Source organism: Pecten maximus, chromosome 11 (genome assembly GCF_902652985.1).
Source record: "Pecten maximus chromosome 11, xPecMax1.1, whole genome shotgun sequence".
NCBI lineage: Eukaryota > Metazoa > Mollusca > Bivalvia > Pectinida > Pectinidae > Pecten > Pecten maximus.
The window spans coordinates 3,988,804-4,014,786 of record NC_047025.1 but is presented as its reverse complement, the minus strand read 5'-3'; the positions used below and the strand labels follow the sequence as shown (position 1 = coordinate 4,014,786).

General features: G+C 34.7%; 1 protein-coding gene and 1 long non-coding RNA gene across 2 annotated transcripts in view; both read left to right on the top strand.

Moving 5' to 3' along the window:
* LOC117337613 (ankyrin and armadillo repeat-containing protein-like) overlaps positions 1-23,121 on the top strand; it is a 31,080-nt gene extending 7,959 nt beyond the window's left edge. Inside the window, exons 3-7 of the mRNA XM_033898677.1 lie at positions 10,884-11,128; positions 11,925-12,081; positions 18,056-18,203; positions 18,750-18,869; positions 19,994-23,121. Of these exons, the coding sequence (XP_033754568.1) occupies positions 10,884-11,128; positions 11,925-12,081; positions 18,056-18,203; positions 18,750-18,869; positions 19,994-20,291 (968 nt within the window). The 3' untranslated portion in view covers positions 20,292-23,121. The remainder of the gene's footprint in view (positions 1-10,883; positions 11,129-11,924; positions 12,082-18,055; positions 18,204-18,749; positions 18,870-19,993) is intronic.
* On the top strand, positions 6,956-8,646 carry LOC117337614. The gene is made up of 2 exons (XR_004534875.1): positions 6,956-7,877; positions 8,492-8,646. It is a non-coding gene; the product is annotated as an uncharacterized LOC117337614 (long non-coding RNA).
* Positions 23,122-25,983: the final 2,862 nt, after the last annotated feature.

The window sequence follows — 25,983 nt, the reverse complement described above, 5'->3', positions numbered from 1 at the left end:
TAGGAATTACCCTGCCCGTGTCAGGCTTCAAATTAGCGACCTCTCGCTCTCAAGGCAAACATCCTACCACTAGGCTAAAGGGAAATGCCCGCTAGTCTGAGCTAGTAAGGTGACCTTATACTCTCTACTTTTACAGGTACTCAAATACAAGTATATTTATTCCTGATTTCAGCTAAGCCAAACTTCACCTGGTTGTTGGTTTCTCAGGATATTAAGTTTATTAATTAAACCTTAAAGCTAAATTCGATTACATAGATTAATTAATATTAATTGGTCACATCAAAATTTTATCTTGGGGGAGGCGGAAATTTTGGTAACCGAAAGTCTTTGATGTTCTGCTCAACTAGAAATGGCTCACATGCTTGGATAGAATTAACAGTAAACAGTTTCTAGTAATTGATAAAAATACTAAATATTGATTCTCAATTTGTCTATGGTATGTTATCCCGCATAAATATTTGTGGAGGTCTAGTTTTAAAAATCAAAGAGTGCGTTTTTTTTTGTACGATTATTAGATTGTTAGTTTGTACAAATCTGACCGATATTAACTCCCCCACAGAGCTTCAGAAGTTGACCCAATTACCAGGATAATTGTTCTTATTATCTATTGATGTTTCGTTGATTTATGTTTGTTTGATCTTTGTTGACATTTGAAAATGAAATATATATTTTTGTCTTTCTGGACTCAATTGGTTTGGTAGTATAGGTTTATAAATATATGTAGGTATGGGGATAAAAGGTTACAATTTATAAGATAGAAAGGTATATATATGCTTATTTTTTTGTTAAATATTTTGGAATAATAATATTACATGGACAACATTATACAGAGTTATTGCCCTTTGTATATGTTTTTCCAATCCTGGCCATGGTTTCTTAGCAAAATAATTTCCCTGTAGATGTTTTCATCAAGCACACCCCTCAGCCGCTTCTATATTTGTAACTGCACACTGTACTACTAATTTAGGTCAAAAATATAATGAAAGATATTTGATGATACGTAGGGGCTGGCACTATGGTTATCAAATTAGGTCGTTGTGATCATGTTTGTTGTGATCGTTTACCAAAGTGATAAGTCTTCATGCGGAGAACTTAATTTCGGACTGTTTTATTGTGTTTACGCAACATGTCAATACTCTAGAATAGCAACACCCTGTAATAGTGTTATTATATGGAGTCAGGCAGAAGAAAATGAACCTGTTCCATATTTAATTCTCCCGTTCAAACTTTTTCAGCAAAGAGTCAATATTGGCTCGAGTGTTCTCAGGGTCCTCAATCAGGTACCAGGGGGCATAAGTCGTAATGTTTACTTTAAGGTTTAAACGATTAGCAAAATACTCTCCTTTCAAGTGAAATGGTTTCCAAAACATATTTTGAGAAAGATTATTTGTGGAGGGTAATTAAGGGAAGATTTCTCTATGAAAAGATTAGCTTGTATGCATAAGAAAATTGGATGTTTTATCAACAAGACATGCAGTAATAGACTTTGGATATTCAATGGACGTCAATCATTCAAACATGGGTGTAATAATAAACTTGTAATCAACCATTTGAAGTGTGACTTGTAGATTTCACCATTCAGGATTTAAAAGTATCGGACTTGTGTTATTATGAAATTCTTTAGAATTAATGAAAGTAGTGGAGGTAAAAAAAATCAAGGTTTTTAATTAGTTTGAAATTCAATTCTCCCTATATTCTTTGGTGATCGACTTTGTAGTGCCTGCCAGGACTTCATGTTTGGATAAAGAAGACATGTTTATTGCGCTTTTAAATAATGTCCATGCTAAGTAATATAACAATTGAAATTAAGGACAGGCAGTGTTGCTATTGGTGAAGTTTACATTTGCAGTACATGTCATTATAAACATGATTTGTAGAAATTTTAAATTTACATTTGTAAAAGAACAGGAAAAAACGCCCGCTGAGCCTGCGATCTCCGTCGTGATATCGCAACGGAAAGCTTTGGCTCGCGTCAGCTGAGTGGCAGAAACCGTATTTAATATGTACAAAAAGCAACACTGACCATTTCCTTTTACATGTACATCAAGTTTGAACATATTATGAACTTCCAAGTCAGTCCCTTTACTTCATGCATAAATATTTTTAATAATTTTTATCAAAAAAAATATACATGTACTTCAAAAACACTGAAAGCATTCCGCCAAATTATGATTTCACTAATTACAGTTCCGTATATTAATTAATTATTTTTGCTAACAATTATTTAATATTGTGATAAATAAACGATAAATGATAAATTCACCATTGCAGTGATAATAAAATTAATCTGCTTATTTTTAATTCTGCACTACGTAAGGTATATAAATTACATTGCATTTGGAAATTACGCAGTGCCTTGTAATGATTCAATTATTCTCAGTTCAATGTCAATACCAAAAAAAATGGAGTCATAAGGTGGAAGATTTGGAGCAGATTGGGCCAAGGGGCCCATAAAATAGTCAACATACAAGCTCCATATCTATAAATATCACTTTGTAATTTGCCACATGCTGAGTTGAATGAATGTCTGCTGTTTTATCAAATATAAAACCGGACAAATTCTAAATGTTTCTCGACTGGCAAGGAAAATTGAATGACATTTAATTTATTGATACAAATCTGAAGCAATTTGATCGAATTGTTTATATGTTTTTAAAGGGCTGAAATGTACACACATAGCATGACTATAAATTCAAAAACAATAAAATTAAATATCCCGTTAATAGTTTATTGTTTTACGAAGTGTGACCATTATAGTCGTACCGATTTACACGTACGTCACTAAAGAGGCCGGGTGTATTGGCTAATGTATTTGGTTATACATTCAATGAAGGGCTCAGAATTGTTTTTAATAGTGGCATTCAAAATGTTTTTTTCCGTGAGAACCGCACATTCTTTGTGTATTTGTATCGTACATTATGCGATTTATAACCTCTTATCATATGCATGATTTAATTTAAAGATCTATACCTATTTATAAAACAATCCTGTTCTCTTTGAACAAATTATGGCAGGTCATATATTATACCGTATATAATATTAAATTGGCATTTTATTGAATGCTTTTAATTCACTATATAGTTTAAATGAGTGAACATTACTTTCTCATGATTTTTTTGATGTAAAATATATAGAGCTTAAATTTGAATTGAATTGAATTTATTTTTAAATTACAGTAGCTTTTCCACCACATTCATGAAATATTTAATTTGTTGTGCTTACCAACCTAAACTATGTTATAAATGTGTAAAATAAAAAATGTCCTATAATCTGTCAAATTACTAATGCATTTATCCAACAATATGTAATCCCATACCTGGTGATATGCTCACCCATATCTACTGCTGTTCAGTAAAATGCTACCTAATGCTATAATTGTGCCCTCTATATTGAGTCAACGTTTATATATATTCAGCCTTTATCACTAGCCCTCCACCTCTGGGTTGCGAGTTTGAAACCCACATGATGCAGTTGCCTGGTACTGACTGTAGGTCGGTGGTTTTTCTCCGGGTACTCCGGTTTTCCTCCACATCCAAATACTGGCACATCCTTAAATGACCCTGGCTGTTAATAGGACGTTAAACAAAATAAACCAGACCAAACCAAATATATGCAGCTTGGGTTTATCAAAGGATAAATAAATAAAAAATCTGAGACTGGTATTTTTTTGGTCTCATTAATCTTATTCTCAGAGTATGATGTATCAAGTTTGGTATAAGGCAAAAGTTATGTTTGAGTAATTATACATGAGTTGTTTTACTAGGTGTTTCTATATCAATCAGGTTTAAATTGTAATATGATGTTGTGTTAATACAACAATTTAATACCATAGTGTAATGAAAATGAGTATTACAACTAAAATATTGATAAACCAAGGACAAAATATGGATTAAAGAAAAGTTTAAATGAATAAGTGTCTACTGCTTCATCAGTGGCACTGCTGTGTACATCTAGATAAAATTTATATAATGTCATGTTTCCTAAGTGAGAACTGGGGTAGTGCTAAAATCAGCCGAAACACCAGGCATATCTATAATAAGATGAGAATTATATAAGTATAGATACCATTCAAAATTTTTCAAATCATTTTCTCTGTGCTGTCAAATTTGATATTGGTATATAAATAATTGGAAAACTATATGGCAATCACAAGGAAGTATATATTTTTTAGAGAAAATGAGATGTACATTTGCTTGTTGATATTGTCATTTGAGTGAGATTGGGTGACACAGTCTGATATTACAGATACAGGAACTTGGTAGCTCTGAGTAAGACCTAAAATGGAATTTCAATAAAAAGTATATATGATTTATCCTTTGCAGAATTTTTTCACAAATAAAGTGACAGATTTAAATCCCTTTAGTATAACAAATTTAAAGGACAGCTAGGTACATTTATCTCCTCCGTTGATGGCTGTCGCTATAAAGTTAAAAACCAATATATTAATGCTTCCCAAAGCATTGTGCACTCAGGTTGACTCGATAAATCAGGAGGTTGTGTGTTTTGAGAAGTGGATGACCAAATAAATCTAGGCTAAAACTTAAGCTTTGTTTGTAAGTTGACTTTCAAAAATAAGATTTGTTTGTAATAATAATCCTGTCAAAATTGATAAATCACAACCCAAGGATATAAGTCCTTGGAACTAGTCTAGGCTTTGTCAGATTTAAATTTAAAAAACTTTAAAAAGTATTAAAAAAATTCAGTACATTTAAACACTTTTTTTTGTAGATGTATTTAGCTTAGATTAACTAGAAATTTTCTGTAGTTTTTTTTTTTTTTTTACATATATTTTTTGAATTTTTTTTACATTATTAGTATTATTAATACACTGTACTTCAATAAAAAATTATGTTAAGTTGACCAGACTCTCTTTAACCGTTTGATAATAAATTGCACTGGTTCCATATACCAACTCATTGATCAAGTAGAGTAGATTTATAACTACAGGCCACTTGTTCACAGCGAGTGGAAATAACATGTATTTCATAGTGGCTAATCGCTCAATACTGATTTGTACTTAAATTATCTGTGACATTCGACTTTGTTCTGCCATATCTGTACTTCCAGACAGGAAATAATGTAGATTTGTTTAGAAACGATCCGTAACATGTATTTATTGTAAGTGCTTCAGTTGCTCTTCTGGCAACCATATCCTTGAATACAGGACCACTTTCATGTTGGTTTTTGTGCTGTCTGTGTTACAACGTATTAAAGGGTGCAATTGGCCTATTACAGGACAATGTAATAATATACAATTATGGCCCTCTGTGTCGGGATATATCCAGAATTATGTCCCTGGGAAGGGTTATTTTCCCGAGGGCGTAGAGGGTCATAATAGTTTTATTATACCGAAAAAAAACCCACAATAAATTGAATTTAATAAATTGTAATATTTTCTGGCCTTTTTGGTGTTTAAAGCATCCTTGCTGTCCAATATCGCTGTTATTTCTACTTTTGTTGATCGGCCAAATCGTTATGACACTGCCATTTCAAAAGCCTGTGTTGTTGTTTGTGTTTTTGGAACCAGACGACAACAAACGCAAAAGAGTTCCACTGCCCGACTTCCGATGCAGGCGCGTTCGATGACGAAGGGTTATTCATCGGGCGGAGGGGTTATACACCGGGGTATAATACTCTGCTGCCATGGTTACATGGTTATTCGACAGGTTATACCCCGGCGACGGCATTTGTCGGGGGATATTCGATTTATAAAATGTCAGGTGATATGTTTTCGTCCAATGAAAAAAATTCTAACAAAAGTGAGGTATAATAACATTTTAATGAAACTGCAAACTGCAGCCTTTTTTTTACAAATCTGCAGAAAGCATGGGTCAGTTCATTACAAGACATTGGGTTATTACGAAACATAGGCATATTACCAGACATGGGCTTATTACAAAACCAGGGCTTATTGTCAGACATCAGCTTATTGCCAGACCTGGGCATATTGCAAGATCTGTGCTTATTACAAGACATGGGCATATTGACAAACCTGGGCTTATTACAAGACATGGGCTTATTGCCAGACATTGGTTTATTACAAGACATGGGCTTATTATCATTCATGAGCATATTACCAGGCATGGTCTTATTACCAGACATGGGTTTATTACCAATTATGGGCTTATTACCAGGCATGAGCATATTACCAGACACGGGCATATTACCAGACATGGGTTTATTACCAATTATGGGCTTATTACCAGGCATGGGGTTGTTAAAAGATATGGGCTTATTACAAGACATTGGCTTATTGTCAGACCTGGGCTTATTGCCAGACCTGGACTTATTGCAAGACATATGGCCTTCCCAAACAAAAATACTTGCTTGCAGTAAGCTTGCGGCAAGCTTGCGGCAAGCTTATTTTACTCTTCGCAAGCTATATGCAAGCTAGTAAGAAGCTTGCGCAAGCTTGCAGGCAGGCAGGTCCTAAAACTTAAGCTATCCGCAAGCTCGCAAGATCATGGTTGCGAGTCCTTCTGCAAGCTTGCGAGTACTTCTGCAAGCTTGCGAGTCCTTCTGCAAGCTTGCGAGTCCTTCTGCAAGCTTGCAAGTCCTTCTGCAAGCTCGCAAGATCATGGTTGCAAGCTTGCGAGTCCTTCTGCAAGCTTGCGAGTTCATCTGCAAGCTTGCAAGCCCTTCTGCAAGCTTGCAAGTCATTCTGCAAGCTTGCAGGAGGGTTCTCTTTTTGCAAGCTTGCAAGCCTTCAGTCCTTTACAATATTCTGCATGTTGTGGACTTAGAAATTTTTCTACTCTGATATGTTACTTGTGAGATGTGAAAATCTTCTAAGTCACAGCAGCATGGATTTTCTATTTCAAAATCTGTAACTTTTAGTATTTCATATCAGATTATCTAAAGGTGAATGTGAGTTTCTTAAGAGTTAAAACACCTCTTTTTGAATCAAAATTGAATGATGATTTTAGTAATCAATCATTACTGTTTAAATTGCAATTCATGTTTGTAAAACTTCAATAATAATCATGACATTCATATCTTTTCAAATTTAGATATCCAACCAATTTATAATAATGCTTAAAGTATTGCTTCATTTATATATTTTACACATGTATTTATAAAATCCTCTTTATTAAAGTTATCAGTGAATATATTATGATATATTTTTGTTAGTATAATCAGTTGTTTCTAGGAGTGATATTCATTCTAAGGGTAACCTGCAAATTATGTGAATTGAATTTCCATCAGTGCAAATTTCAGCAAAATATATGTTGAAGCCTTATTATCAAAAACCTTTCCAACACCAATATGTGTAAACAAACAAAAGGAGAGCATATGTTATCAGTAGACTGGCCCAGCTTGACCAAGGTAATATGATACCAATTCAAGCTGATGAGTACAGGAAGTCCATGCCAGTCAGACTCCAGACACCATGGGGCCAACCCTGGGATATAAGGTTCATTTCTAACTGACTGTATTGTGACTTATTTGATGATTTATTTCAGTAATAAATACATAAAATGAAACAATATTGTAAAAGTAACTTCAATGCAATTTTATAGTATTTTAAAAAGCATCTGTTGAACTCACAAATCTTCATTTTTATTAAGTCTGTATGAATGAAAAACCTTTCCTGTGCCCCAACTTAAGATTGACCAATGTAAAACAAGGTCCCCACTTTGAATTGAGTTTCCTGTGGCTGCATGTGGACATTTTGCATCTCTGTGAATCAGTATAAATTGTCCTATCAATCACTTCTGGAAATAGAATCAACTTCTGTCATTCTGGACATGGTAAGGATATGTGCAACCTATCTACATCTGCATGTTGAAAATTCTGTAAATAAGTTACATAAACAAACAGAAGATGGACTCAGTGAAGTGATCCAGATGAAGATTTCCAAGGGTCAACAATAAATGGTGAGTGGTGAGATTTATGATAACATACAGATAATGTTTCAAGTGATATAAGAATAATTTACTGATCTAAAATAAACATTATTCTATAATCTTTGGAAATTTGGGGTGAAAAAAAACAACAGAGCTATAACACTAGCACATCTAACAAAAACAAAAACTTCTTGTATATTTTATCTTTTACAACAGAAAAGCCTAGGAAAGTTGAACATTATATATGAGAAATGTGTATTTTTACATTCATTTCTTGTGTTTTAGATATGTTGCAATTATTGCACAAAAATAGTTTTAAGACAAACTGACAATAAAACCTGTATATAAAGCTAACCAAGCTTCTGTTTATAAGACAGCACTTCTAGATCTAGGCATCATACAAAATTTTACTCTATGGATAGTCAACTTGTGATATATATGCCTAAACTTGGAAGGTCACATATTTGATTCTCTATCATGAAATATCTAGAGTGGTCACATTAGAAAAATTGTAATTAAGCCAGATTTAGTTGTTGACATTTAAAGATGTCTTCAAATATCTAATATAGTTGTTTTGGCTTACAAAGAATAACATCAATTGATCAATATTCTATGTAATATTGCTTTGTTTTATTTTTTTGTAGCACAAATGCAAAAAGATACAGTGAGCTCTGAAGTGGACGGAAATGACAGGAAGAGTTAAAAGATATTGTAACTGTACTGAAAAAAGAACTGGTATTATCAACATATGATGAATATTCTACCGAATGCCAACAAAAACTATAAGCCATTATTGCAGTGACAACAGAGATTAACAATGATAAGAAAAACATTCATGAACTAGAAATTAAATAACCTTTGAGGTATTGTTATGTAAGTGTGCATTAATGATTTAGTTTAAAAGAATATGGAATAAAATATAGATGTTTGTATATAAAGTTCGTATCTATAAGGTGTTTTATTGTAACAGCATACCGTACTGCTCTGAATGATAGAAATACAGACTTTTACATTAATTTGATGTTTTTGCTTTATTTTTGCTGCATTAAATTTATTTTTACCTCAGAGCTAGACTATTTAGCTTGCGGCAAGCTTGCATAAAGTGGCTTACCGCAAGCTTGCAGAAACTAGCTCGCCGCAAGCTTGCATAAACAAGCTCGTCGCAAGCTTGCAGAAACAAGCTCGCCCCAAGCTTGCAGAAACTAGCTTGCCGCAAGCTTGCAGAAACAAGCTCGCCGCAAGCTTGCAGAAACTAGCCCGCCGCAAGCTTGCAGAAACAAGCTCGCCGCAAGCTTGCAGAAACTAGCTCGCCGCAAGCTTGCCGCGAGGTTTCAAATACTAGCTTGCTGCAAGGTTCCAATTCCTAGCTCGCAGATTAAGCTTGCGGCAAGCTTGCAATAATAGTGAATCGCGAAGCTTGCCATTTCTGTTTGGGTATTACCAGATATGAGCAGATTGTCTGGCATGAGCTTATTGCCAGACACAGGCTTATTACAGGACATGGGCTTATTACCAGATATGGGTTTATTACCAGATATCAGCTTATTACCATGCATGGGCTTATTACAATATATGTGGTTAGTACCAGACATGGCCTAACGACCATGCAGGCATGGGCTGGGCGGATTATTGCCATATAGACTAGAGGCATACCTGTGGTAATTCAAAAATATATAATTAAGAAATACCATTGAAATCAAACCTCAACTATTTTTCCAATAATGCTAAACACTTGTTGTAATTGCAATTTTGGAATCAAAATTGGGAAAGTATTGTACCAAGACCATAATTGATATGCATTGAGTCCATTGAGAGACATGTATAACATGGCCAGATTTATTGAGTCTAGACCCTTAATAGATCCAGAAGAAAAGTTTATATTTTATTTTGGTTTAAGTTGACTGACTGACACAATCGAAATCCTGACGATGGCAAACCGATAGGTGAAAACCTTTTCAATTGATTGAGCTACTGTGGCCGCCATTATGATATCGTCAATGGTTTATTGAACATGTTTTATAGTCAGATTTGTAACCTGGCATTGACATCTGAAATGAAACATGGTGGGCTCTCTACTTCACAAAGGCTTATATTCATCATGCGGTGTGGTGTCGAGCTGGTAGAAAATCAATGTTTGGGCATGGTTCGTTTTCAATATCTATTTCAATTTTGTAACATCAATAGATTACAAAAGGGGAAAATTTAGATAGCTGGTATTTTTAATAATGGTAGTATGTTTTTCAAAATTACATGTAATATTGTGTATCTGTATATAGTCAGCATGATTAAATAATCACTCTCTGGTGACACTTGGGTTGTGATGTTGTGATTGAAACTTCCTTTTTTAGTCTCTACCGGTGAGACATGGGCGTCTATAGGTTTCCTCTCCGTCTGTCTGTCTGTCTCTCTGTCTGTCAATTCACTCATTTTCCACACTTTTCTCAGCCATGCTTCAAATTAAGTGGGTGAAAATTTGCATACATGTAACTTCAGTATGAGTAGCTACAGATCAAGTTCAAGTTTAAGGGGTTTTGGGTCAAGGCCAAGGTCAAGGTCTTAAACCTTTAGAACTGGTGTTGCTTCTACACAGTAATATTAGCATATAGTAACCGTTACATTGACCTTTTTTCAAGGTCACAGATTAAGTATGTTTTAAATCTTTTAAAGTAAATTAAAATATGATCAGATGACCCATAGTCATGGTAATTGGCCAGTGTAACTTAATTGCACTCTTAGATTAAGGACTGCCAAGATTGTTCAAATGAATGACCTTGACCCACTTTCCAGGTCAAATGTACTAAAAATGTTTAAACAACTTCTTCTAAATAAGCCAGTGCCAATATATCATATTTTCCTAGTAGCATGCTAAATGAAAGAATATGGCACTATCAAATTTGTTCAAATGAATGACAATTATTTTACAGGTAAACATTGACAAAAAATATTTACTTAATTATTGATTTTTTGGATGCTTATACAGGTATAGCCAGGTTGGACTAGTCAATAATGTTTATTTATTTGTTTATATTTTTACAGGTAACCAGGCGGCGCTTGATGATATCTACCAGAACATAGACTTTAGCTATGTAAGAATTGTGAAGATGATGTACTCTAGTATACCGGAGGTCCGGCTGCTGGCTGGATCGGCCTTGGCTGCCTTCGCATATAACAATATCAACCAACAAAAACGCATAGCCGACCAGGGGGGCGTACGCTTCAACTGTTTTGTGCCATTTTTACAATCAGATGATGAATTCTTCAGGTGCAATGCAGCTTTCCAGGTAAATATTTGAAGCATTTATTGAAATCTCTGAACAATATAATAGGGACAATTTCATTAACCCATAGAACCTCATACTATCTAGACTTCGATCAAAAATACAATTTATTTGCACTTGGACTTTCCTATCTATGTTAGTATATATTACCGTATTTATCTACGATTAAGCTCCTTTCCTCAAATAAGCCCCTTTATTCTTTGCAGAATTATCACTTTTTAATTGGTAAGCTAAGAATGGTGCACAAGTAAGCCTTTCCCAAAAATTTATGCTTATTTACTTTTATACTACCGGAGGGGGGCTTAGTTGAGGATGGTAATGTATAAGTATATAAAAAAATTAGATATGTTTTTATTAATTTAAATAAAAATATTTGTCTAAAAACTGACAGTAGGTAAAGTTAAAATCTGTAAGAACGAAAAATGATTTCAAAGTTGTGATAATTCTTCGGTTTTCATAAGCAAAAACAATGCTTTAAAACTACACTTACTATACTTATATCATGTGCAACAGGCTCTGATAAACGATTATAATAATATATATATATGTATATGTAGCCAGTATTTTCAAATTATTTGTGCTACAAGCAAATACAAATCAGAAAATGGACTGATTTTTTCTTCTCCTAATTTCAACAGACATATTAAAACACTTTTTGAGCCTTTTCCTTTTGTTTTTTAAAGGTTACATAAGACCAACATTCTCTATTTTTTTAGGTTGTCATTATGTCAAAATTATCATCAATGTTTATAAGGTTGTGTTTCTGTCAAAAATTGATATCCATGTTTTCTGTTGATAGGTTGTCGTTTTGTCTAAAATTATTCCTGATGAGGAGCAAGCTTTATCCTCAGCAGCCGGAATCAAACTGCTCATTGACCTGCTACAGGATTCTACGTCTAACGAGACTTTGGCTCTGGCTACAGACTGTGTAGCACGTCTAGGACACACCCGGGCAGGTAAGATTGACACTCGATAGTGTGCTTATGGGCGCCAGGCAGACATCTTGGATTTTGAATGTTGAAGTCTGTTGTTGCGATTTCTTGAGAATCATTGGAAGCTAGCTAGGGTATTTGTCAAAGTTTATAATTATGTAGGTTTTCAATGAATCCTTTTAGAACGCTGTGCTTGATCTGTTTTGAGACTAATTTGAATAACAAAATGGTCTGTGCCCATCTTGGATTTTGATTATTGAATTTTATTATCACAGTTTCTTTGGTTGTATATAAGATTCGTACAGAACTGTCTCTTAGATTTCTGGATGTTCAATTTTGCTACTGCAGATAAGAAGAAAAGTTCAGTCCTAATTGTGTGAATACCGTATTTTACCGCAAATAAGCGCCCCTCCCGCAAATAAGCCCCCCCCCCCCCCCCCCCCCCCCCCCCCCACCACCACCACCACTTTGGCAAATTATCTAGGATCAGGGGGGATGTCTGTAATTAACCCCCCCCAAAATCGATCTTTTATATTCGAGTTGAAAAAAAAAAAGAAAAAAAAAAGGTTTTTGTTGTGTTGTGTGTTGTTCTTTCAAGTTTTTAACAGTGTTTAAACTGTTGAGTTGTTTGTCTTTGGGTTGCCTTTCAACTTCGTCAATACTGGTCAGTAAAAACAACAACACACTGGTTACATAGCCAGAATTTTAATATTTGAAATTAATACCACATACAAATAAAATTAACAGATGATTATGAACAGGAAATACCAAGAGGTACCAACGTATGTAGAACCTGTCAGCTTTATACAATAGTGGGCGTCAAGATCTATCTGGGATCTCTTTATTAAAATGTCCTTCCAGCATTTCTGACTTGAAAGTTAGTTTTGAAGTATCATGTACAGTACAGTATAACTACCTGATTTTGAAAAGTACTGTAATCCTTTTAAAATCCTTTTAAACATGCATGGCCTGATACTACCAGTATTAGGGCTACCAGAGATCACGTTACGTCTCAAAGACCAGGGTGCAGGTATTATGATGTTAATATACTTAAAGTCGGTCAATCGTGAGGGGATTATTATTAGGGATAATACATAGTTATCGTGTTAAAATAATTTAGCTCAGGGCATTTCTTGTGTGGTGGTGTAGTTTGTAGGGGGGGGGGGGGGGGGGGGGGGATTCTGAAATTTAAAAAAAATCAGAAATCAATGAGCAAAAGTTAATTACTAATTCAATCCATATCTTGTTTTGTCCAATTACAAATTCCAATGTGCCCCTATTCCTTAATTTTGTGAAAAATGAATGTGTATAGTAAGAACATGATTAACTGCTCATGAAGACTTCTTAAAATGATCAAAATGAGATTTGAAACGTAAAAAATCTTGACCGACTTTAAATCAAGATATCTTTAAGTATACCTATACTTGAATATTTAAATGAACCCTTTCAGACAGTAAACATTTCTCAAAAGAATTTAAAGTGAGATTTATTTCTATAATACTATCATTTAAAAGTATAACAGGTCTACAAAGATTTAACTATCAATTTATAATTGGTGACAGGTGGGGTATTTAAACAAGCATTTACCGTATGTAAGGAAATTGAATTACAACTGCTATTTAAGGTAGGACTTCTGTGTGATGAATATAGAAATATCAAGGTAGTCTTTTATAAACAATTCTAAAAGCTCAGTCTACCATTAAACTGTTTTACGGATTTTACATATAGTCTACCATTAAACTGTTTTACGGATTTTACATATGGTAGTGTTCCTGTATTGGGCCCCATGGCCGGATTTCCTATTGGAAATTAACCGTATATTATCTCAATTTCAGACTTAATTTTTAATCCCGATTGGCTATTGCTTTAAATTTCATAATTACATTAAAATAAATTTTTCAATTTAATTTCAAATAATCCTTTGTTCTTTTATGGGACATAATCAGTTCTTGAATAAAATATTTAAAACATTAATATATTTTTTTTTAAATCATTTGAAAACCTTCAATATGTAACACTGTTGACATTTTTCTAATTTTCAGTAAAATGCTGTAATGCTACTCAGCTAGGGGTCCCCCTCAACACTAGTAAAACGTGCTTGGTGTTTTGAGAAGCCTTACTATATAAAATTGCGATGAAATAAAGCATCTGTTTTCTATTTTTATTGTGACTGGGTGGGATTTTTCTATATTATATCACATTCTGAGAATTTCAAGGAGATTTTCAGAAAAATACATGGGTAAAAACTCCCCCCCCCCCCCCCCCCCCATCCCCCTTCCCACACACACACACAGTGCATGATCCCTGAAAACCATGGTCATACTTTTTTTTTTGCTGAAATCCTAGATAATACCTTAAGTGTTTTGTGCTTTGTATATGCAAACAAAAAAAATGGTTGCGTACCGCCATCATTTAGCCTCATGTTGTTGTGCGTGGGTTGTACATACATCCCCTATAGAGATTTTTGTTGTCAAGAATACTTTACTCATTTTTTTTTGGCTGAAATCCCAGATAATACCTCAAGTGTTTTGTGCTTTGTATATATAAAAAAAAATTGGTTGCGTACCGCCATCATTTAGCCTCATGTTGTTTTGCGTGGGTTATTTACGCCATAAGTGTGTCTGTATGTTTCACTGTACAAACATCCCCTGTAGAGATTTTCCTCGGATAGATCGAATTTTGGTCTGATGTTACAATGTATGAATGTTTTATGTGTGGCCTTCCGACTACCGATCCTTTCCATGAATTATTTTTTGAGTATATACAAGAATACTGAGCACACATATTACAAATATAACCATGAGCTCTTTATAGAGTTATTCTTCTGATATTGCACAATGTATATTGATTACCATCCTGAAGTTTCTGAATAATACATCATAAATCAAAGACCTATTGACTTTTACAGTATTGTTTTCGTTCAGAACCTGGAGAGAATGTTCCTGCATCAATATAAACACATATATATGTCTCGTTTTCATCCACGGTTATTTTACCTACTTATTCATATCGGCTGCGGTAGATGTAGAACGGTAACGATGAGAACAGTATAACTGTTGTGTGTGTTTGCCTCATTAACTGAGGAAGAAGATAATGGTTTCACGTAAGGAGTGTGAAAATCAATGCCATTGAGAGGAAGAGTGGTCCCTCGGGTAGAATTCACCTGTAACGAGTGTTCAGTTGTAGTGACGATACCTGGCACCTGTCCAGTATTGGAGGATGGTGGTAAAGATACAGTTAAATCTTTATCATGAGAGACCCCATGGCTCCATATGGTTGCTTCTCACAGGCTCCGATCATCTACTGTTTATTTCTGTATGAACTCCACTATACTACTCTATTGATGCCTATTGTTTCCTAATGTACCAATATGATGTTTTCTACAGGTACAGGGTGTCAGATTATACAAGTTTTTACTGTACCACAAAACTGTACTCATATTGAAATTATGCTGTTCGTTTCTTATAGAGAGTCAGATTAGACAGGTAATCAGACAAATATGTTGTGTTCCACAGGGTGTCAGATTAGACAGGTTATTCTGACCAATATGTTGTGTCCCACAGGGTGTCAGATTAGACAGGTTAATCTGACAAATATGTTGTAGGCCACAGGGTGTCAGATTAGACAGGTTAATCTGACAAATATGTTGTCATACAGGGTGTCAGATTAGAGAGGTTAATATATATATGATCAATATATATTGTGTCATACAGGGTGTCAGATTAGACAGGTTATTCAGACAAATATGCTGTAGGCAACAAGGTGTCAGATTAGACAGTTTAATCTGACAAATATGTTGTGTCCTATGGGGTCAGATTAGACAGGTTAATCTGACATATATGTTTTGTCTCACAGGGTGTCAGATTAGACAGGTTAATCTGACAAATATGTTGTAGGTCACAGGGTGTCATATTAGACAGGTTAATCTGGCAAATATGTTGTAGGCCACAGGGTGTCAGATTAGACAGGTTAATCTGACAAATATGTTTTATCCATATACACTGTATATACAATGAAAACAACAACATGACAACATCATTATTAAAACCATGAAATACTATTTTGTTTTTTAAAGGATTTGAAGATTAGGAAGAATTTCTTTCCTGAAAAAAAAAAAAAACATTGAGAAAGGGACTCAAAAGAACTGAAATTTCTTAGTGCAGCAATATACAGAAAATGTGTACTTTCTTAGTTCATTGAACTTTTTAGCTTTATTTTCAAGCTTGCTTTAGAAACAGATCGCAATTACTAACTCATGTATGCGAGTCCAAAGTAATACATGTACAGAGACTACGTTCCGAGGTCATGGAGGAATAATTCTCCCTGTTAAGTGATGTGTCTATGTGGTCTATAATGGGATCCCATCAGGAATCAATCTAATTTAAATACATTAATTCAGAAAAAAAAAAAAAAAATATTGATAGAAGGTATTCTCAGGATGATTTGTCAGTTTTACAATGCTATTGTCAATAATCGATACAGGTTTACGCATTATTTAAAGAAAATTACATACCAACGTAGTTTAACGGAATATGTAATGAATGCACTGCTCATTAATACCGGACTTGTGGAATATATTTTGATGATTAATTCTAAAGCTCAGATTTAATTAGGATCATTTTATAAATATTTATGTAAGTCTCTCACCAGAACTTCATTTGTGTATTGATTTTGTAAAAAAAGAATATTGATTTTGAGCAAACTTGGAAAGAAAGGAATAATTTTCTGCTTGAACATTGAATTGTTGAATTCTTCAGGTTGGAATGCATGAACTTAAATTTTGATCCAGAATTTGTACTTTAAGATGTTGAAATGAGACTCAGGTTTTGTGGTTTTCCAAAAATATTTAAGCATTGATGTCATTTTTTTTTAGTTTCATTGGGGTATGAAACAAATTTTGTTTGCAAACTGTATGAATCCGCGTAGCGGATTCTTACAGAAGTTTGCAAACAAAATTTGTTTCATACCCATGTGAAACTAAAAATTAATTGACATCAACGCTTATGATTAATTTTTGAAAATGATTTTCTAATTTAAAACATGTTTTATGTACAATTTTACTGGTTTTAAATGAGATTCTTTTTCTCAAATCAATACGCAACGTCAATTGTCGTATTGTGACGTCACATTTTTCGCGCCATTCTCGGAATTTCTTTCATAGAAGAATGAAAAGAATTTTTCGACCAATCAGATTTGAGTATTTACCATGAAAACAAAGAAAAATTAATTATATCACTTTAAAATGAGTTCCTGCTCTAAGCATGGATTTCACGTGTACATATACATCATCAAAAACGCCCTTTATTAAAACTGAAATCAATTTTGAAAAATATTTTCTATAATTTTTGTGAACATATAAATTGGGAGATAAGATTTCCCACAAATTTATAAAATTCCAACAAAAAGTGATAAATACTACACATCCCCCCAATGCTTGGCCCATATGAACTAGCGTTGTCTATGGAGACATCATTGACAGGGACACGTGGTCATCCAATAGGAAATGTACAGGTCTGGCGTGGTATGTAACAGTCGATACAGAAGAAAATCGTGTAAATCTGCTTGAGACCTTACTATAGGTGTCTCTTATAAAATGCAGGAAGAAACTGGGTATCATTGGAGAGATGATAGTACAGTGTGATAAAGTAGAGTCGGCGTGACAGATTTTACATGAACTGTTTGTATAAATGTAAAAGGGGTCAAAGTTTGTCTGCAATGGATGGTTTTCAGATTGAGCAATTCTTGTGTATTCAGTTGCTTAAGCAATTGTAACTTTGAGGAGGGGTGGCAAGGGGGCGCTAGGGGTAGCTGGGGGGGGGGGGGGGGGGGGGGGAGAGTTTGTTCAGTGGACATTATAAGAACTGAAATTATTTTTGGGGCGAGGTGGGATATGGTAGAATTGTGTGGAGATCAGTCTTAAACCTGTACTGCCTCTTCAGGTCTCAAACAATATCAAGATTCTAGCCTGTCCATCCTCAATCTTTAAAACTTGTTGTAGGTGTCCCCTCGGCTATGGTGTCCATCCATGCTGTAGAACATTTGTGTAGCCTTCTGCAGCACAAGGCCGAGCAGGTCCGGGGTAACGCCGCCATCGCGCTTGGTTATCTCTCGTACAACCACTCAGCTGAGAGGCAACTCCTTAACAGGTAAGTCTTCTCGTATATAATCGACAGACTATAAATTAAATATTGATGGTAAATTAATATCCTGTTCTGTAAATGATATTCCAAATTATTCAGATTTAAATGCAACTTGTGTCAATAATCCTAATGGTGAACTCTGTTTCATGTTGCAGTATAATAGTAGATGAATTATGTTTCACATTTTGTATTTCGCATCGCTATAGATGAACTTTGTTTCACATTTCGTGTTTTGAATCACTGTAGATAAACTTTGTTTCACATTTCGTATTTTGAATCACTAGATAAAGTTTGTTTCACATTTCGTATTTTGAATCGCTGTAGATGAACTTTGTTTCACATTTTGTTTGTTTTGCTATTGATAAACTTTGTTTCACATTTCGTGTTTTGAATCACTGTAGATATTTATTTCACATTTTGTGTTTTGAATCACTGTAGATAAACTTTGTTTCACATTTTGTGTTTTGAATCACTGTAAATAAACTTTGTTTCACATTTCGTATTTTGAATCGCTGTTGATCAACTTTGTTTCACGTTTTATTTTCCCTGTAGGTGTCGCTCCAGTCCCTACCTGATCCGGGTCCTTCTGTATTATACAAAACAGAGCAAGATAAGCCCTGCCTTCCTGGAGAGTTGGAAACACTACAAGAAAATCGGCCTTCCATCAATCCCGTAAGTCATCAATTATTTCGACATGTGAAGGTATAATCGACCTTGTCTGAATACTTTCTCCTGCCGTATTTATCCTCAAAAACACCCAGTTTATTTAAATTGATGGTTCTGCAAAATTGAAGAATGGGGCTTATTTGTGGACAGCTGGTAGATAATTATACATGTATACGTGTTAATTAAGGTAGACAGTAATTAAAACTAACACAAATCTCAGAAATTTCAACACCAATAAAAAATACAGTCCTGACATGCAATTAGGCTCATGCCAAGGTCAAGGTCACTGCTACTATTTATAGAAAATCATTGTCAGCACTGTAAGTGACTTAATCTGTAATCAGGTTCCCTTGAACGAGTCTCGTGTGTTCCAGGGTGACAATGTCAAGGACAAGGTCACTGTTACTATTTACAAAATGTATAGAAAATCATTGTCAGCACAGGGAGAGTCCGAGGGGCCTAATTTTAGACAGACTCCCTTGAACAAGTCTTGTGTGTTTCAGGGTGCCAAGGACAAGATTTTTGTTACTATTTATGTATATGGCTTATAGCAGAATAATAGAATCTTACATAGGTCTGTTCCGTTGACAGGAATATCTCAACCCGAGTGTAAGAGTTTGGCCAGTCAGCACGAGGCTTGTCAAGTGTTGGCCAGCCGAACTCTTACACGCTTATACTTGCAACCAAATGTAAGATTTGATGAAAGTTTTTCATTGCGCCATCTTCAATGCTCCTTGGAATGTGCATAAAAATTTATGATGTCATCATTTACGACTTGGTTACTAAGCGTAAAATGATGACGTTACGTTATTGTGATCAGCGACATATAGCACGTGCTGGCTGTCTTTACCCCTGTGTGAGATCGATTTATCTTTTTACTAGCAACCGCCGGATAACCCTGTGAAGTATGTTAGAATATTTGATATTTCTTTTTTTTTAACAGTACAAATATTTCATTCCCACAGCAGAAAAAAATATAAATCTATATCTATATACTTATAACGCCGCCATAATTAGTTTGATTTATATTTGACAAAAGAGTGGTTTGCAGCTATGATTAACAGAGAAATTAAAATGCCAACCTGTCAACTTATGTTTTAAATGTTCATGCGATTTTGTTATTTTTCCAGTGAGGGTAGACCAAGCCTTATTGGATTCAAGCCTGAAGGCATCAACGAGAACCGTCCAATCACAATGCTCAGCCTGGACGAATCAAACGCCAATACGAGAAGTTTATCGAACCTAATGGCCGACGATGGAGGAGTCACAGGGCGCTCGTCAAGAATGACCAACACTGCAGCCACGCCGCGAATGTCCAACACGCCCCTACAGCCAATCGACACCAACCTTAGTGCCAGTCAGATATCTCTTGACTCCCAGAAATCCAGTAACTCTCTTATGCAACAGGAAGTGCTGGCTGCTGAATAATAATCTTTTTTTTATAGGAGAACATTTTCATGAGTATCTTTAGTCAAGAACTTTATCTAGATCTCGAAAATAAAAAAATTGCGATATCCACAGAAATTTCATTTCCATGTAAAGTAATTCGTGAATGATACGGTGTTAAATTTAACTGTTATGGTGTGTGAAAAATCAATATTTTGGGTGTTAATGTTTTATAAGATACAAAGTTGCATTATATCAATGAAATTAATTAACTTACAGTCACCAAAGACATGATCAGTTAATCGGTTTATTTACTCCTAAAAATACAAACAAGACTATTTAAGAAAATGTTCTGTCTAAACCGTATATATCTGGTTATTCTATGAAGTCAAGGTCATTATGATATAATATACATCTATTTGTGGCATATTGGAAGAATTTACTATGATCCCAGAGTTTCTGCCAGGAAAAATCATTTTCATTCATTTTTTTGGCCGAAACTATTGTTTTTGACATTCCGTCAATCTGTTTATTTTAAATGTTTATTTACTATGATAATTTGAATCTGCTGTTATCATTGTGTATTTCTTTTTTACGGTATACAATAATCACCTGAATGAATTATTTACTCTAATGAAGGCAGACATCCACTGAGTCTGCCAAACACGAGTTGTCGATCATGTTGAAAATTGTATAAGCTACTTCATTCCCTAAAGGTTAATTACCAGTATCTTGTATCACAGGGACTTGGCATAATACAAACTCCAAACCAACAGGTTCATATATATGTATTATCATGGGCAGTTAGTTGTGAATTTGTGCCAAAGTCCTGTACAAGTGTTTTGTATAATAATGACTTTTTATCAGAAAAAATAAAGACCTTTTAATTTAGATTAAACTTTATGAAATAATTAAAATGTTATTGAAAGGGAAAATATCAGACTTTAGATTCAACTTAATGAAATAATTATAATGATATTTAAAGGGGAAAAAAATCATGATCGAAATGCAAGGTCATCTTTCAGAAAACAAATGCAATAAAATTCATTGAATAATATTTGTTTAAAGGGAGACAACTTCTAGTGTTTTTTTTTTAAACATTTATAACTGCATTTGTAGTTGTCTGGAGATACAGGGTTCACCTGTAAAAAACAGGGCATTTATTATAGATTTTTTTGAAAAATAGCTGCCTGCTTATCATTTTAAACTAAATCATATACAAATGTTCATGTATGTTAAAAAAAGATGTAAATCTTCATTTTTCATATCTAAGAAATTTTAAACAAAATGGCAATCCATTCTTCTATATGTAGTTCCATAAATAATTTATGATGCTGTGTAAATGGTAAGTAGGATTGTTAAGTTGTTTTTTTTGATAAAATTTCAAACAGTGTAATACCTAATGATGACTTGCTGTTGGACAGTTTGTAAAAATTTAAAACCACTTGTTTTTGTTCACCATGACGACTGTGCCAAACTGTCAACTTAATTAGATGGACAATTTTAAAATTGTAAAAATATTTTTTATTTCATTTTAAATCTCTGAACAATGACTTTTAGTGCTAATTTAATTAAAAAATGATTGATGTTCAAGTAATGAAATGCATGCATGATCAAAATTGACACAGGACTTGATTTTGGCCTGGACTGAAACAGCTCAGCCCCAGGACATCATTAAAGATCATGGATATTTGATATTCGTTAACTTAAATTGTAACACATTAAATAGAAAATGTGTTGGTCCTCTCTTAAATTTACTAGTAGTAGAATTATACCATAAATTCTTGCAGCATTAAATCCTATTAATTTTTTTGTTTTTTTTTGTTATACAGTGGAACATGTAAAAAATCAGTAATTTTTCTGTAGCATTATATTTAAGAAAAATTCTCTTGTCAATGATAATGTTTAAGTTATGAAAGGTAGATTCTTAGTTTTTTTTAAACTTATATATCCTATTCTGGTTGTGGCTTTTAACGTCCATGCTACTAGTCGTTAATTTATTCTCTCTCTCTTTTAATTTATATGATCATATAGCTAATGAATTTTGCAAAAAGCATTGAATATTCAGTAAAGTGCTACCGACAAGAAAACAAATCAAAATACATTTTTTTTGCAAGTGATAATTTGAAAAAAAAACCCAACTGAATTTACACCATCAACTGTGCATCAAGACATTGTATTCCCTATAGTTATGATAAGCTTTCATTAAAAATATTATATCATGAAAATATGTATATTTTGACATTTTTCATAATCTTACCTTTAAGTGTACATATTATAAAAGATGATAGATTCTACCTGTATTTATGATGTAAATACAATGATAATTATGGTTAATTTACCTATATGTCTATAAATAGACAGTGTCAATTATGGTAATTTTACCGATGCATCTATAAATAGACGATATTAATCATAATAATTTTACCTGTATGTCTATAAATAGATGACATTACTGATTGACTTTAATGTTTAAAACCAAATCTGTGATACAATCGGTGAGTGCTAAATATATTTGCACTTTTATTTGATAATGTTTAATTTCATTTTTAATTTCTTTTGATATTAGATTTGTATCTTTTAGTTGAATTTTTCTATTTTTTTTTAATTTTTTATCATTCATTTTAATATATATTTATATGAATATGTCTGTTTTTTTATACCAAGGCTTTTTTGAGGTAAAACTCATTGACTGGAGGATAGCTGCATCAGGGACCTACTATTGGTATACATCCCTGTAGGCAAGAAGGTCAAATTTTACAACTTTTTCATCCGTCCAAATAAATCCAAATGACTCTGTGCATCTGAAATATCTCAACACTCGTACATTTCTAGTGGAGTATTTTCAGAACCAACAACTTAAATATATTGTCTAAAATCAGATTCTGTTCTCAATATATATATATATATTTCTTCGGTAACAGAAACGAAATCCAATGTCACAATAAGGTAGCATATAACCTTAAGTAATATCATTTTTAACCTCCGATCATTAAACAATGATTTTTACCTCTTCGTTTTATATTCTACATTGAATCCTTACCAACAAAATTAAATCAATATGATATTATGACACATGATATTTAACAGTGGACTGTAATCTGCTTGATTTAAAAAAACTTTTTTTTCTTTTTTTCTCTCCATTTTTAGCTCACCTGGACCGAAGGTCCGGTGAGCTTATGCCATGGTGCAGCGTCCGTCGTCCGGCGTCCGTCGTCCGTCCGTCAACATTTGCTTCAAATCGCTACTAGTCAAAAAGTTCTTATTGGATTTTGACCAAATTTGGTCAGAAACATCCTTGGCAGAAGGGGATCAGATTTTGCATAAATGGTGGCTCTGACCCCCAAGGGGCCTGAGGGGCGGGGCCCAATATGGGAAATTGAGGCAATTCCTTTAAATCGCTACTAGTCATAAAGTTATGAATGGATTTGAACCCAATTTGGTCAGAAACATCCTTTGGGGAAGGGGAACAGATTTTGCATAAATGGTTACTCTTACCCCTAAGGGGCCAAAGGGGCGGGGCCTAATGGGGAAATAGAGGTAATTCCTTTAAATCGCTACTAGTCATAAAGTTATGAATGGATTTGAACCCAATTTGGTCAGAAACATCCTTTGGGGATGGGGAATAGATTTTGCATAAATGGTGACTCTGACCCCCAAGGGGCCAAAGGGGCGGGGCCTAATGGGGAAATAGAGGTAATTCCTTCAAATTGCTACTTGTCATAAAGTTATGAATGGATTTGAACCCAATTTAGTCAGAAGCATTCTTTGGGGAAGGGGAACAGATTTTGCATAAATGGTGACTTTGACCCCCAAGGGGCCAAAGGGGCGGGGCCCCATATGGGAAATAGAGGTAATTCCTTTAAATCGCTACTAGTCATCAAGTTATGAATGGATTTGAACCCAATTTAGTAAGAAACATCCTTTGGGGAAGGGGAACAGATTTTGCATAAATGGTGACTCTGACCCCCAAGGGGCCAAAGGGGCGGGGCCTAATGGGGAAATAGAGGTAATTCCTTCAAATCGCTACTAGTCATAAAGTTATGAATGGATTTGAACCCAATTTGGTCAGAAACATCCTTTAGGAAAGGGGAACAGATTTTGCATAAATGGTTACTCTGACCCCCAAGGGGCCTGAGGGGCGGGGCCCAATAGGGGAAATTGAGGCAATTCCTTTAAATCGCTACTAGTCATAAAGTTATGAATGGATTTGAACCCAATTTGGTCAGAAACATCCTTTGGGGATGGGGAATAGATTTTGCATAAATGGTGACTCTGACCCCCAAGGGGCCAAAGGGGCGGGGCCTAATGGGGAAATAGAGGTAATTCCTTCAAATTGCTACTTGTCATAAAGTTATGAATGGATTTGAACCCAATTTAGTCAGAAGCATTCTTTGGGGAAGGGGAACAGATTTTGCATAAATGATGACTTTGACCCCCAAGGGGCCAAAGGGGCGGGGCCCCATATGGGAAATAGAGGTAATTCCTTTAAATCGCTACTAGTCATCAAGTTATGAATGGATTTGAACCCAATTTAGTAAGAAACATCCTTTGGGGAAGGGGAACAGATTTTGCATAAATGGTGACTCTGACCCCTAAGGGGCCAAAGGGGCGGGGCCTAATGGGGAAATAGAGGTAATTCCTTCAAATCGCTACTAGTCATAAAGGTATGAATGGATTTGAACCCAATTTGGTCAGAAACATTCTTATGTGAAGGGGAACAGATTTTGCATAAATGGTTACTCTGACCCCCAAAGGACCAAAGGGGCGGGGCCCAATGGGGAAACAGAGGTAATATCTTTAAATCGCTACTTGTCATAAAATTATGAAAAGATTTGAACCGAATTTGGTCAAAAACATCACTGGGGGAAGGGGAACAGATTTTGCATAAATGGTGACTCTGACCCCCGAGGGGCAAAAGGGGCGGGGCCCCATATAGGAAATAGAGGTAATTCCTTTAAATCACTACTAATCATAAAGTTATAAATGCATGTTGTAAACTCAGAGAGTCTGGACTTCATTATTTCTTTAAAGCAGTTGGGATCCCCACGCTATAACCATAAAAAGCATTGTTTGAGGTTAACAAACAAAAGGAATTGAACATGAACATTATTTTGACATTTGGTCAAATCCAACCAGGTGAGCGATACAGGCCCCATGGGCCTCTTGTTTAAGCAATTCAATGATTTATGTTTTTCTTCATCATCAAGCAATCCTGTTTCCATCTTAGTGTTACCAGCACACTAATTGTGTTATGTTGGGATTGCTCTTGTAGATCGCTATATCACATTTGTCCTAATTTGTTACCTCCCCTTTCTTTGTTTCATATCTTTAAATATTTTTTATTTAGGTAGGATAATTTCATTTACAATAAGGATCCTGATAGGAACACCTGTCGATAAATAACGCTCATGACTCCATTGAGTCAAACGTACTTGACCATGATTGGGGCCTGCGATAGCTCAGTTGTTGGAGCCTCAGACTATTGATCCCAACACAGAGTGATGTGGGTTTCTCAGAAAGCCGAGGTCACAGACCACAATGTGCAGTCAGTAAACCAAGGTCAAGCAAGGACCGTTACGTGCTGTCAGTAAGCCAAAGTCACGAACCATCATGTGCTTTCAAGAAGCTTCACTGACCTTTATGTGCTTTCATGGTTGTATTCTTGAGCAAATCCCAATTGCTTTGGAGGACATACGACAGGCCACGTTCATCGAGGTAGCCACCAGCTACT